The 14,501-nt window shown below is 56.1% G+C and overlaps 1 protein-coding gene across 1 annotated transcript in view; it reads left to right on the top strand.

Annotated features, from left to right (window-relative positions):
- Positions 1 to 1,189: 1,189 nt before the first annotated feature.
- The window catches only part of GASK1A (golgi associated kinase 1A), a 29,411-nt gene continuing 16,099 nt past the window's right edge, over positions 1,190 to 14,501 (top strand). Inside the window, exon 1 of the mRNA XM_016194515.2 lies at positions 1,190 to 1,328. Coding sequence (XP_016050001.1) covers positions 1,326 to 1,328 — 3 coding nt within the window. The 5' untranslated portion in view covers positions 1,190 to 1,325. The remainder of the gene's footprint in view (positions 1,329 to 14,501) is intronic.

Here is a 14,501-nt window from a genome sequence, read left to right as displayed (position 1 = left end):
ACAGGCCCCGGTGTCTCCTTCCACACAGCTGGTGGAGCCAAGTCCGGGCAAGGCTAGCAGGTGACGGCAGGGGGTCTCGGCGACCCTGCGGTGTCCTATGGCGAAGACGGGCGCCCTCCTCGCCGCGGGGTGGGCACCTGGCTGCGGCGCCCGGCCCCGCGGCGCGTTTACAGTGAAAGGAGCCCCCACGTGCGGCCGTCCCTCCGCAGGGCCTCCCGCCCCGGCCCCGCCCCCCGCCCCATCCCTCATCGCCCCGCCCCCTAGCCCACCCCGTCCCCGCCCCAGCCCCTCCCCCATCCCCAAACCCCCCCCCCGCCCCCTAACCCGCCCCTCCCCCACTCCGTCCCCGCCCCAGCCCCTCGCCCCCATACCCCCACCCCATCCTCTACCCGCCCGGGCTCCCCTCTCGCCCCACCCACCCCCGTCCTCGTCCCGCCTTGGCCACGCCCCCTGCACGCGCCCCTCCCACCTCCCCGTTCCCGCCTCGGCCCGCTCCTCCCCTCTCCCCCTCCCGCCTGCACTGCAGCCCCGCGTGCAGCTCAGGCCCTGCAGAGCCCTGGAGCCCTGGAGGCGGGAAGCTGAGATCTGAGATCCCCCCTGGGCCCCCCGGATCACCCTGAGGCTCCCCACCCCCTAGAGCCCTCCCTGAGACCCCCACCCGCCTGAACCCTACCTGAGGCCCCCGTCTGAGCCCCGCCCCTTACCTCTGAGCCCGCCCCTTTCCCTTAGCCCCGCCCCTACCCGGAGCCCCGCCCCTTACCTCTGAGCCCCGCCCTACCTTGAGCCCCGCCCCTACCCTGAGCCCCGCCCTTACTCCTGATCCCGCCCCTTCCCTTAGCCCCGCCCCTACCCGGAGCCCCGCGCTACCCGGAGCCCCGCCCCTTACCTCTGAGCCCCGCCCTACCCTGAGCCCCGCCCTACCCTGAGCCCCGCCCCTACCCTGAGCCCCGCCCTTACTCCTGAGCCCGCCCCTACCCGGAGCCCCGCCCCTTACCTCTGAGCCCCGCCCTACCCTGAGCCCCGCCCTTACTCCTGAGCCCCGCCCCTTACTCCTGAGCCCCGCCCTTACTCCTGAGCCCCGCCCCTTACTCCTGAGCCCCGCCCCTTACTCCTGAGCCCCGCCCTTACTCCTGAGCCCCGCCCCTTACTCCTGAGCCCCGCCCTTACTCCTGAGCCCCGCCCCTTACTCCTGAGCCCCGCCCCTACCCGGAGGCCCGGGCCCCCTCCCCCCACGCCAGCCTGGGCCCCTTGGGCCGCGGGAGGCTTCGGCGCGGGGCAGCTAGAGCGGCGGCGGGAGGAGCCAGCAGTCCAGTCCTCCGCGGGACATGGTAGGAAAGGCGGCGCGGGCGGGGCACGCGGGACCCGGGGTTGCGCGGGGTGCTGGCGGGGCGGGGTGCAGGTGGGGTTCGGGGAGGGGTGCGCAGGGTACAGGTGGGGTGCGGGGCGGGTGCGAGCAGGGTGCAGGCGGGGTGCAAGTGGGGTTCGGGGAGGGGTGCGGGGGCTGCAGGTGGGGTGCAGGTCCGGGTGTGCTCGATGTGTAGGCGGGTTGCGGGGGCTGCAGGTGGGGTGCAGGTGGGGTGCGGTTCCGGATGCGGGGCGGGGTGCAGGCGGGAGGCCGAGCACCTGGGGTTTCCGGGACCTTCGCGACTTGCAGAACCGCGACCCTGGAGTTTGGCTGCGCAAACTCCTGGATTCCCAGAGCCAGCCTAGGATAGGAGCCAGGGCACCCCGCAGCCTGGGAGGGCAGACAGACCTCGGCTGGGGTCGCCCCTCTCGCCCACTACAGAAGCTAGAAGCAAAGCTAGACCCCAGCAGCTTAGCCAAGGGCGACCTCCAGGAAAGGGGTCCCGGGGCAAACCTGCCTGCAGCCCGACTCTGCAGCTCCCAGGGGGCTCGCATTCCGGCCGACAGGAACACCAGAGGCAGGGCCGGGTTGGGCGCACGGAGCTGGCCCTCGGAAGCCAACCTCTGCGGAGACAGGGAGGGGAGGGAGGACAGTGCAGCATGCCCCCCCCCCCCCCCGCCTGGGGGTCGCCCTGGTTCCTTGCTGCTCTCATGTGGCTTGAGGCTCAAACCTGGGGACCAGCTCACTGATTTGCCAGTCTGAGAAGACTCCACCGAGATGTGGGCTTTCCCAGCTTATCTGAATTTGGTCTCCTTTGCCCACTAGTTCCTGAACCCTGTCATATTACGGATCCAAAGCTTGTAGAGTGGGAAACCCTGGGTTGAGAATACCGGGCTGGGATCCTGTTTTCGTGCCAAAGCCAACGCCGAGCTGCAGGACTTGTGGGGGCATTTTCCATCACCCTGGAGCTCTCCTTCAGGGCTTCCTGTATGTTTCTCAAACTGTGATTGGGACTCTTGCCGCTTTCCTTGAAACAAGGATGGCTGGCAGTCCCGGTGTGTGCCAAGGACTCTGAGTTTGTTTGGGAAATATGGGTGAAGTTAAGATTGTTAGTGCGAGCTTACCCCAGATTTTCTCCCTGACTCCCAAACAACTCTCCCTGATTTCAAGTATGTGTATATAACATAACCATACTGCCAGCTTCTGCAGGTAACCCCAGCTGTTGTTTGGGTGTATTTCCTACTCCCCCATTACCATTATTGCTATTATTAGCAATAGTAGTAGTGTTGACTTTTATGATAGAGACAGACAGAAATAGGGGCAAGGATGAGGAAGAGAGAAGGAAAGAAGTACACCTGCAGCCTGTCCACACTCAAGAAGCTTCCCGCTGCGGGTGGGGCCCAGGGGCTCCAAGCCGCACCCTTGGGCAAGGTACGTGTGAGCCGCACTGCTTGCACCGCCACCCAGCCTCTTCTGAGCAGTACTCTGAAGCCTTGAAATGGTATTTAATCTTGCTATTCTGCTGTTTGTTTTACTTCACTTATTATCACAACATGCCATATCTACATCTTGAAAACCCTTTATAACCATCCTTTTTATTTTTTATTTCTGGTTAATAGTGGATTATAAGATTACAGTGTACATACACCATACCCACCGCCAGAGTTCTGTGCCCCCACTCTCCTACCTTCCAAAGATAACCACCAGAGTTCTCACAAAGTCTTAGAGAAACTTTGTTTGCTTCTCTTTTTTTCTTTTTGCAAGTCCGTGTGTGCCCGTCCTTCACATTCCAGGTGTGCAGGAAACCATCTGGTAGTTGTTTTGATCTTTTATTTTGCTAAGCAACATCACTTCCAGTTCCATCATCTTTTTGATTGCAGAGTAGTATTGCATGGAGTAAATATCCCATAACTTCTTTAGCCAGTCATCTGATGATGAGCATCGAGGCTGCCTCCACTCTGGCTGTTGTGTATAGTGCAGCTGTGGCACGGGCTGTGTATATCCCTGATAACTAGTGTCTTCATATCCTTTGGATAAATGCCCTGAGTGGTATTGCTAGGTCATAAAGTAGTACCATTTTCATTTGCCTGCGGACTCTCCGTGAGTCTTCCAAAGGGACTGCATCAGTTTCCACGCCCACCTTCAGTGGAGCAGAGTCCCTTTTTCTCCTCAAACTTGGCAATACCTGATATTTCCTGTTTTCCTGATACAGGCCATTGTCACAGGGTTGAGATGAAATCTTAGTGTAGTAGTTTTAATTTGCATTTTTCTATTGAAGTGAACTGGAGCGTTTTTCCATATGCCTGTGGGCCACGTGTATCACTTCTTTAGAAAAATATTTATTTCTTTGGCCCACATTTTTATAGGGTTATTATTTTTTCTTTTGTTCAGCTGTACTAGTTCTTTATGGATTTTTGATATCAGTCGCTTGTCACCTGTGTGATGTGCAAATACTTTCTTCCACTTAGTGGGTCGCCTGGTTCCGTGGTCCTCTCAGTGCTCACTGCCTAGACTCTCATCACTTCACGGCTCGAGGGCTGGAGGTCTTTCCAGTTTGGGGCTGTTTGCAGTGGCACAGGGCCAGCTGATGATCATCCATGGGAACACATCTAAGTGCCCAAATGAGTGGAAATTAGACAAGCTCACAAAAACAAATAGCTTGAGCTCTTTAGCAAAGAAGGCCTTCGGGGCTAGAGTACAAAAGCAGGAGGACCTCCCTCTTGTCTGCCTTCACTCTGGCTGTGGGCCTGTCATCAGAGAGGCAGCCTCAGAGGGGGAGCCCCAGGAGAACCACAAGTGGGTCAGCTCTCCTCTGGAAACGCTGAACTCCGTGGAGGTTAAGACTCTAAGAGTAGGGGGCCGGGCGGTGGCGCAGCGGGTTAAGCGCAGGTGGCGCAAAGCACAAGGACCAGTGCAAGGATCCCGGTTGGAGCCCCCGGCTCCCCACCTGCAGGGGAGTCACTTCACAGGCGGTGAAGCAGGTCTGCAGGTATCTGTCTTTCTCTCCCCCTCTCTGTCTTCCCCTCCTCTCTCCATTTCTCTCTGTCCTGTCCAACAACAACGATATCAGTAATAACTACAACAATAACTACAACAACAATTTAAAAAAGGGCAACAAAAGGGAAAATAAATAAATAAATATTTTTTTAAAAAGACTCTAAGTGTGGGGCTGGAGAGACTCTCATACCTGAAGCTCCTTGGTTCTCGGTATTTAATCCCTGTCACCACCACAAAACAGCTGCACAGGGCTCACCTTTGTCTCTGTGTCTCTTTCATTAATATGGAGCTGTGAAGGAGGAGGAGGAGGAGGAGGAGGAGGAGGAGGAGGAGGAGGAGACCCAGTGGGGGCATTCCCAGCTGAGTGCGCCTGTTGCTGTGTACAAGGACCTGAATTCAAAGCCCTGCTCCCACTTTCAGGGAGGGAGCTTCAGGAGGGGTTACAGGGTGCAGGTGTCTCTCTCCTTCTCTTTCCATCTCCTTCTTCCCTTTCAATTTCTCTCTGTCTATATCCAATAAATAAATAAAATTTAAAAATAAGCACGATCTATTTGAAAAGGAGAAAAAAGACCCAGTGAGGAACCACCCAGGTGAAGAGCAGGAGCCTAAGAAGAATCCCTCAGAGCTGGGCTGCACCTCTGCTCTCAGGGCTCCTGGCCCCGCCTCTCCCCTCCCTGCCTGGAGGTCCCATCATTGCATGGTGGTCTCTCAGGGCTCCTGGCCCGCCTCTCCCCTCCCTGCCTGGAGGTCCCATCATTGCGTGGTGTTCTCTCAGGGCTCCTGGCCCCGCCTCTCCCCGGCAGGGAGGTCCCATCATTGGTGGTGGTCTCTCATATGCTGGAGCCACCCCCTGCAGTTTGGTGGAGAAGAAACAGAGGCTTTTTGTAGCAGATGGGTCTCCCATGCACCTCCGAGTAAGCACACCCATGCTCTGAGCCTCAGGGCCCCCATCTGTGAAGTCACGTCTGTGCATGTGGAGGACACCCTAGGTGCCACAAAGCTAGTGTGAGTGTGGGGGCTTCACAGACGACCCACGCAAACAGGCTGTCTTTTGTCAGCCCTCCCCCAGGCGTTAAGGATGTCCCTGTTACATGCCATGCCTGCCATGGGTGGGGGTGGTTCCGGGACACTTCTCAAGTGCACACCGGGTTTAGACAGTGTGTTCTGAATTGGCTTTCTCCTACCTTTCAGTCTCAGTGGGCAGAAAAGGCCACCCTGGGGAGCCAGGTGTCGGCCCTGTTTGTGCCTTGGGTCCCACCCAGCCACATGCCCCTGAGCACCTGCAGGGAACCTCCCTCTCCCAGGCCCCAGCCCTCAACCCCGCTGGTCTGGCAGCCAGGACTCCAGCCCCTGCAGCCTGTGGGGACTGGGGGCCTCCTCTCTGGGGGCAGGGCGCTGCCCCTCCCAGCAGCTCCCCTCTCTCTGACTTAGTCTCCCAGGGCTGGGGTGGGAGCACAGGGCTGTGAGCAAATGTGGGTTCAGGGAACCATGGGCTGGGAATGGCGGCAAGACCTCAGGAAAAACAGGCCCATGGCTACCAGGGGCACGTGAGAGAACCCGTCTCGGCTGGGCTTTCAGTGGATAAGCAGACCTGGTACTCTCTGACACAGCTGGGAACAGCCTGCCCCCGGAGTGAGGTGGGTCTCACGGGTCTTACCGGGTGGGAGAAGCCAGTCTGGAAAGGGGACCCCTTAGGGATTCCACGTGCCTGATGTGAAGAGGAGGCTGCAGGGGCGGAGAGCAGGTGAGGTTGTGCGGGGGGGGGGGGGGGGGGCTAGAGAGGCTGCAATGCCAAGGGACCTGGATGGAGGGAAGGCCCGCTGGGTCCTGATCCTGTCGGCTTGGCACTCAGAGTGGACACGGCCTTTTGCACTGTACTGCATATGCAAAGGGGTGCGGCAGAAAGGAGTGGGAAAGGAGGTTTAGCAAAAGGAACAGCACTTGCTAAGTCCTGGCGCTGTCACAGTCCACTGGGAAGAGGTGGCTGCAGCCCTGGTAGGTCCTATCACTCCACCCATCACCTTAACCCATCACCTTAACCCATCACCTTAACCCATCACCCTACCCATCACCTTAACCCATTACCCTACCCATCACCCTAACCCATCACCTTAACCCATCACCCTACCCATCACCTTAACCCACTACCCTACCCATCACCCTAACCCATCACCTTAACCCATCACCCTACCATCACCCTACCATCACCCTAACCTATCACCTTAACCCATCACCCTACCCATCACCTTAACCCATTACCCTACCCATCACCCTAACCCATCACCTTAACCCATCACCCTAACCCATGACCCTACCCATCACCTTAACCCATGACCCTACCCATCACCTTAACCCATCACCTTAACCCATCACCCTAACCCATCACCTTAACCTGTCACCTTAACCCATTACCCTACCCATCACCCTAACCCATCACCTTAACCCATCACCTTAACCCATGACCCTACCCATCACCTTAACCCATCACCTTAACCCATCACCCTACCCATCACCCTACCCATCACCTTAACCCATCACCTTAACCCATTACCCTACCCATCACCCTAACCCATCACCCTAGCCCATCACCTTAACTCATCACCCTAACCCATCACCCTACCCATCACCCTACCCATCACCCTACCCATCACCCTAACCCATCACTTTAACCCATCATCTTAACCCATCACCTTAACCCATCACCCTAACCCATCTCTTTAACCCATCACCCTAACCCATCACCCTACCCATCACCCTACCCATCACCCTACCCATCACCCTAACCCATCACCTTAACCCATCACCCTAACCCATCTCTTTAACCCATCACCCTAACCCATCACCCTACCCATCACCCTACCCATCACTCTACCTGTCGTATGCTTTACATTGGTTTGTTCTAGCCCTCCCCCGCCAAGAGAATTGGATCAGGCCTGCTAATTTCGCGGGCCTGCTTGGCCCCGCCCCAAGGAACCCCGGGAGAGGGTTCCTGAGTCCGAGAGTTCCAGAGTGACAGAGTTCCTGAGTTCCGGAGTTCGAGAGTTTCAGGGTTACAGAGTAAGAGAGAGTTCCACAGTGGAAGAGTTTCAGAGGGTTCCCGAGTACGAGAGTTCATGAGTTCGAGAGTAAGGGAGAGGGTTCCTGAGTTCGAGAGAAAAAGAGAGAGTGCTTGCGCCGCCGCAAAGAGACAGCAGACTTCTGTTTGGTGATTAGTTTGTCTTAGTTTATGAATCGTGGTTCCTGAAGGCAACACAGGAGCAGTGCATGTGTGTGAACCTCCCACCTCAGTCCGAGAGCTTGTCTCTGTAAGGGAAAGGACACCAGGACATCGTAGGAGGCAGGGACCCCGGGCCCAACAGGCTGGCGGAGACCGAGAGTTTGCAAACTCAGCTCTGGAGCAGCGACAACAGCAGGAAAAACCTGCCCGAGCCTTCCCCTGCCGCCTGCCCTCCCCTGCCCCCCACTCACCAGCCAGCCAGCCAGAGCCTTCCGAAAATTTTAACAACACTACCCATCACCCTACCCCCTCGCCTGCATCCCCGATGCCCTCTGGCAGCCAGCGCAACCCAGGCTCCCCTCTTGGGCTCCCCACAGAGGGTTCTGGGCTGTGGCTGCCCACTTCTACCCGCCCTGGGCCTGGGTTTCCACTAAGTGGTGGGAAGGTGCTGTGTCACATGCTGTTTATTTGTGGGCAGTTTTTGTTTAGTTTCTGAGGAGGGGCTGTGTCACATGCTGTTTATTTGTGGGCATTTTTTGTTTAATTTCTGAGGGTGTTTGTTTACAGGGAGCGAACAGCCTCTTCCAGGGTCACCTGGAGAATTCAAAGCCTCCCATCTTGGCTCAGGCAGCAGGCTTGTTGCTCTGTGTCTTGGAGCCAGGTTGGGCAGGATCTTTCCAGAAATGCATTGGCCAGAGAAGTGATCAGAGACAGCAGGAGGAATTAGGAGAGAGAAGGGGAGGGAAAAGAGCCCCAAGGAGATGTGGGCCTGAGACGAGAGCAAGACATGAAGCCAAGGACCCACTGTGACGTGGGGTCCCCTCACCTCTGTGGCCACCCCTGCTGCAGTGTGTGCGTGTGCGTGTGCGTGTGCGTGTGTATAAGTCTGTGTACACATCTATGTACACACGTGTGTGTGTGTGTGTGTGTGTGTGTGTGTGTGTGTGTCTGACGGTCCTAGCCAAGCTGGGCACCATGCTTTGGCTTGGTTTCAGCAGTGTCCTCCAACAGAGCAGCAATGTTTTCCACTAGCCTGTCTGGCAGGGCTGGCTGCCACTGTCCATCTGTTTTATATGCCCTGAGTGCATGTCAGTCCTGTGCTCCTGCCAGAGAGCACCATCAGCAGGACAGACAACAGGATGTGCCCCCCCCCCCCCCCCCGTAAAAGCTGCTTTTGCACCAGTGCTGTGAGGCGTCTTCTGATGTTCCTCATTGAAAGGTTCTTTCTGGAAAGATTCAGATCTTCGAGATGTCCTCAGAAAAAAATTTTTTAAAGTTACTTTCATGCTTTTGAATGCGTGTTAGAGGTGGGAAGGGAAGACCCAAGTCTGGTGAGGCATGTAAGCAAAGGTCCCATCAGTTACACCTTAAGTGCAGCCACCTTAGCCCTCAACCAAGACGAGGAGACTCCAGCCCCAAGGGTAGCCCTGTGACAGCCAGCTGCCAGCCTGGCAGGAGGAAGGAGAGGGCTGAGGGGCCTGCTTCTGAGATGACCTTAAAGGAGGAGGAGGAGGAGGAGGAGGAGGAGGAGGGAGCAGAGGAGGTGGCGGCTGGTTCTGTCTTCCTGCCTCTTGCCCCAGCCTTCCAGCCTGCTGTTCTGTCCTGGGCTCTCCCAGGGTTCAGAGCAGTGCTGATCTGCGCGGTGAACATGGACTTCAGGAGGGGACCCTCAGACTGTCGCCTGCTGCCCTCCTCTTGGCCCGACTGCAGGAAAACGGTCCTCTTGGTTTTCCTTGGGGGCTTGATAGTGTCTTGAAAATGTTTATGTCTTTCTTCCCTGAGTTGTGAAAGTGATGCCTGGTTGTCAAGGAAAACTCTGCTTGGCTTTGGCCTCCCTTTTGAAGGGCAATATGGCGGCACTCCGGGGAGGCTCTCACCACAAGGTCACCCCCCAGCTTCTTAGAGTGAGGCTTTGGAACAGCAGCAGTTGCTGGGCGAGGGGAGCAGGTGGCAAGAGGAGAAGCCAGATTTTCTCAGGCTAGTCACCAGAGTCCCTGGCCGGCCTGCCATGTATCCAGGTGGAGTGGGGGGCTTTGGACCCCCTGTGTTGTGGTGTCTGGGTCCAGTGGGAGTGGAGGGTGACCTAGTGTGATGCCGGGGTAGCTGATGAATGGGTGTCTATCCCGTGCTGCGGGGAGGGTGGACGGACCGTCTTTCTCTGGGACAGAGTGGCTCTTTAGTCTTTCCACACAGCAGCTCAGTGCAGCTTCAGGGGGACGCGGGCCCCAGCTCAGGGGCTGGCCTTCTCCACAGCACTTTCTCCTGGCCCCAGTGAGCTCGTCTCCCTTCCACCGCCAGCTCCCCCTCCAGCCCTGGGCCCCAAGATCCTGTTGCAGCCACACAGACATTGCTGTGTTCTCTTCTGGCAGAATATTCACTTGGAACGCCAGTGAACAGCCCTCCTGCCTTTGTGGAGTGCAGATGGCTGACTGACGAGACCAACCCGCGAGTCTCCCCCAGCTCCCCGCCCCACTCCTCTCCCTGCCAGGGGGCCAGGGTAGGCGGACACAACCAGTTCTTGTCACACACCATACTTGGCAGAGTTCTTTCCTTCCTTCCTTCCTTCCTTCCTTCCTTCCTTCCTTCCCTCCTTCCTTCCTTTTAACCCACCCCCACAGGTAGGGCCAAGGGCTTGAACCCCAGTCCTTGCACATGGTGACATGTGGCTTAACTGGGTGCACAACAGCTTGTGCTCACTTGCTGATTCCTAGGCCGTAGCGTCAGAAGGTGAGCCGCAGTCTGCACTCCCCACCACCTTGGGCAATGGGAGCAGCTGTTTTCAGCCCATCAGCCCCAGTCTCCTCGTGATGACACCACGTCCTTGTGCGGTCGCGTGTGCTGTGCTGAGGGAGCATAAGGTGCCTCGTACAAAGCAAGGCACAGAGGAGGTGGTCAGGGAGCCAGATCTGGCTAGAGACTAAGCCCTTGGGGACAGACAGGGTCAGAGAGGCGGCAGGGCCAGCGGTGGGGTCTTTCAGAGCACCTGAGGGAGCAGGGGTTGGGGACTGCCTTGGACTTTTGCTTCCAAATAGGAGGCGTCCTGGCGAGGGGGAGTCAGAAAGGCTGGTGCCAGGGGGGGAAGCACTGATGGAGGGCAGGCAAGGGGGCAGATCCCCAGATCTTTCAGCAGCTTCTCCATACCGGGCTGAGACTCCCCACTTCCAGCCAGCTCAGACAAGCCTGTCTGGGCTGGGCCAAGAGGGGACGTGGAAGATAAGCTTCAGCCTGTTTTCTCTGTCATGAAGACAGATACATGTTTCTCTGACTCCGAGGACACCTGCCACTCCGCTGGGCACTTGCTGTCCTTGAACATGGCCTCGAGCATGGCCTCCTCCTTAATTGGGCCACGAATCTCTGGCAAGGAGCTACCCCTGCCCAGGCCCGTGTCCCGTGTCCCGTCCCACAGAGAGGCAGGCCCATGCTCAGTGTTCTCAGTGATGGGTGGCCTCCCACAGGGCCAGGGACTTCTCTGCAGTCACTCGGGGAACTTTCTGAGAGCAGGGCCGCCTTCCTTCTGTGGCGCCCATGGGGAGTTTGCTCCCTCCAGGCAGCTACTGAGCATTTACCAAGTGGCTCACGCAACCAGGAATGAAGAGCCATCGGACACTTGAGTGAATTCAGACAGAGTCACACATGTGTATGTGCCAGAGCAGCTCTGGCCAAGAAGGCTGCAGTGAGGTGCTCAAGGAGCCTGGCGGCCGGCACGCCAGAGGGAGATGGGCTGGCTGTGATACAAAGGCGGGTCTGTGCTTCCTTCTCTCAGATGACACTGAGCTGGGGCACGGGAGTGTTTGTCTTCCATGAAGAACAGCACAGCACATAGGACTCCATGTGCTCCCTCCTGGGTGTTGGGAGACAGTGCGGACTGGTGGGTCTTCAGTGCGCTGCAGAGGCTGCCACGGAGAGAGGGCCACCCTTCCAGGCAGGGGAGCGGGGGCCCAAGGGAGCTAGAAGGAAGTCTCCCTCTCTCTATCTCTCTCTCCTTATATCTCCTTAAAAAATTATTTTAAGGGAGGGAGGGAGAGAGGGAGGGAGGGAGGGAGAGAGGGAGGGAGAAAGAGAGAGAGGGAAAGAGAGAGAGAGAGAGAGAGGGAGAGAGAGAGAGAGAGGGAGAGAGAGAGAGAGAGAGAGAGAGAGAGGAGTCAGAGTCCAGAGACTTGTTCAGCTCTGGCTTATGGTGGTGCGGAGGATTGAACCTGGGATCTCAAAGCCTCAGGCAGGAGAGTCTTTTGTACAACCATTATGCTGTTTCCCCAGGCCTGCTTGCCTGCCTCCTTCCCTCCTTCCTTCCTTTCTCTTTCTTTCTGTGTCTCTCTGTTCTTTCAGAGAGGCAGAGGAAGGGAGACGGAGTGAAACAGTCTACATCCCCAAAGCTTCCTTCAGTGCCGTGGGTCTGGTGAGAAGCAAGGCCTCACAGGAGGTAAAGCTGCACACTATCCGAGGGAGCTGTGCCGCTCACCCGAGGCCGCCTGCATTTTCATAAGTAATATCATGATTTTTAAGCAGTGACTCAGAAGCTCTTTAAAAACATTTAGGGCCAAACATCTGCAGGCCAGAGCTGACCCATGGACCTGTTTGCAAACACTCCTCTGGGCCTTATCTGGCAGAATTCTCTCCCTTTGATTCTCCATGTCTGCGAGTAAGGTGCATTCCTTTCTCAGTGTCCCCAGCTGACCCAGCCACGCAGGCTAGAAGAGGAGAGAAGTGTGAGCATGACACACACAGGGCCAGGCCTCCTGTGCTGCAGGCGCCAGTGCTGGTGGGGTGGGGCACCAAGGCTGTCTTGGCCTCTGGGCAAGCAGAGGAGGGACATAGGAGAGAAACTTGCTGTCTTTTCCGCAGTAAATCTCACTCCCTCCCTCCTCCCCCAGCCCCACTCCCTTGCCTGTGGGCAGAATACATGGCTGTTAACATGTTAGCAGCCAGATAAAATCCCCAGCACACAGGGGCCTTCCAGATGTGTGTGGTCTGCAGTGTTCACACGGGTGCTCGGTGAGCTGGGCCAGCTTGCTGACCCATGTACAGAGCTGGGCAGGGGCTTAAGCCACCCGTCCCTTCTTGTGTACAGTCGAGGGCTGATCTGGGGTGCTAACTTCCCAGGTTCCTTGCCAACTGCCTCCCTTCAGGTCGGGGGAGATAGCAGCAGAGGCTGATGTGAGGGGGGTGTTTCCAGTTTCTCACCTTTGAGCATGATGTTGGCTGTAGGTTTGCTGTATATGGACTCCAACATCTTGAGGAATTTTCCATCTATTCCTATTTTTTGTAGTTTTCTGATCATAAAGGGACATTGGATATTGCGAAAGGCTTTCTCTGCATCTATTGATATGACCATGTGATTTGTGGTCTTGCTTTTATTGATGTGGTGGATCACGTTGATTGATTTACATATATTAAAGCAACCTTGCATGCCTGGGATAAACCCCACTTGGTCATGATGAACAATCTTTTCAATATACTGCTAAATGGTGGTGTCCTCTCACTGGTATACTCTGGCACTAAATGGTGGTGTCCTCTCACTGGTATACTGTGGCACTAAATGGTGGTGTCCTCTCACTGGTATACTGTGGCACTAAATGGTGGTGTCCTCTCACTGGTATACTGTGGCACTAAATGGTGGTGTCCTCTCACTGGTATACTGTGGCACTAAATGGTGGTGTCCTCTCACTGGTATACTGTGGCACTAAATGGTGGTGTCCTCTCACTGGTATACTGTGGCACTAAATGGTGGTGTCCTCTCACTGGTATACTGTGGCACTAAATGGTGGTGTCCTCTCACTGGTATACTGTGGCACTAAATGGTGGTGTCCTCTCACTGGTATACTGTGGCACTAAATGGTGGTGTCCTCTCACTGGTATACTGTGGCACTAAATGGTGGTGTCCTCTCACTGGTATACTGTGGCACTAAATGGTGGTGTCCTCTCACTGGTATACTGTGGCACTAAATGGTGGTGTCCTCTCACTGGTATACTGTGGCACTAAATGGTGGTGTCCTCTCACTGGTATACTGTGGCACTAAATGGTGGTGTCCTCTCACTGGTATACTCTGGCACTAAATGGTGGTGTCCTCTCACTGGTATACTCTGGCACTAAATGGTGGTGTCCTCTCACTGGTATACTCTGGCACTAAATGGTGGTGTCCTCTCACTGGTATACTCTGGCACTAAATGGTGGTGTCCTCTCACTGGTATACTCTGGCACTAAATGGTGGTGTCACTGTACATTCTTCCATCTAGTAGACCAGGTCCGGAGACACAATAATATTATTTTCATAATGAAAGAAAATGTTGCAGCCTGACATCATCTTTATCTTCCCTCCATTTTGCTAGTGCAGAGTCAGCCACTTCCCTCGCCCCTACCCAAGCCTCCTTCTCAGAGGAATGGCTGTTCCCAGACAGCTGGGCCTTTCTCTCACTGGGAAGCAAGGACAGCCTCTTAGTGACCGGGTTGAGGCAGGGGCTCTGGGTGGGCTGAGGCCTTCTGCTGCTCCTAAGAATTCTCTGAGCTTTGGGTCATCTGCTTCTGGGTGTTTTATTCTACCCTCTGGTAAGCTGGGATAATGATAATGATTATAACAGTAATAATAGTGATACCTATTTTGTAAGACCGGTATGCAGGCTTAATTAATTAACAAAAGCAAAGTTTTTGAAGGAATTATGTAAAGTGAGATAAGCTAAAGAGAAGTACCGGATAATCTCACTCACAGGTGAATTTAAAGTAACAAGGACAGGGAGTTGGGCGGTAGCACACTGGGTTAAGCGCATGTGACACAAAGCACAAGGACCCGAGGAAGGATCCCTGTGCGAGCCCCCGGCTCCCCACCTGCAGGGGAGTCGCTTCACAGGAGTTGAGGCAGGTCTGCAGGTGTCTGTTTTTCTCTCCCCGTCTCTGTCTTCCCCTCCTCTCTCCATTTCTCTCTGTCCTGTCCAACAACAACAGCAATA

This window comes from Erinaceus europaeus, chromosome 12, assembly GCF_950295315.1.
Source record: "Erinaceus europaeus chromosome 12, mEriEur2.1, whole genome shotgun sequence".
NCBI classification, from domain to species: domain Eukaryota; kingdom Metazoa; phylum Chordata; class Mammalia; order Eulipotyphla; family Erinaceidae; genus Erinaceus; species Erinaceus europaeus.
The sequence above is the reverse complement of the archived record's forward strand: the minus strand, read 5'-3'. Positions and strand labels throughout refer to the sequence as shown.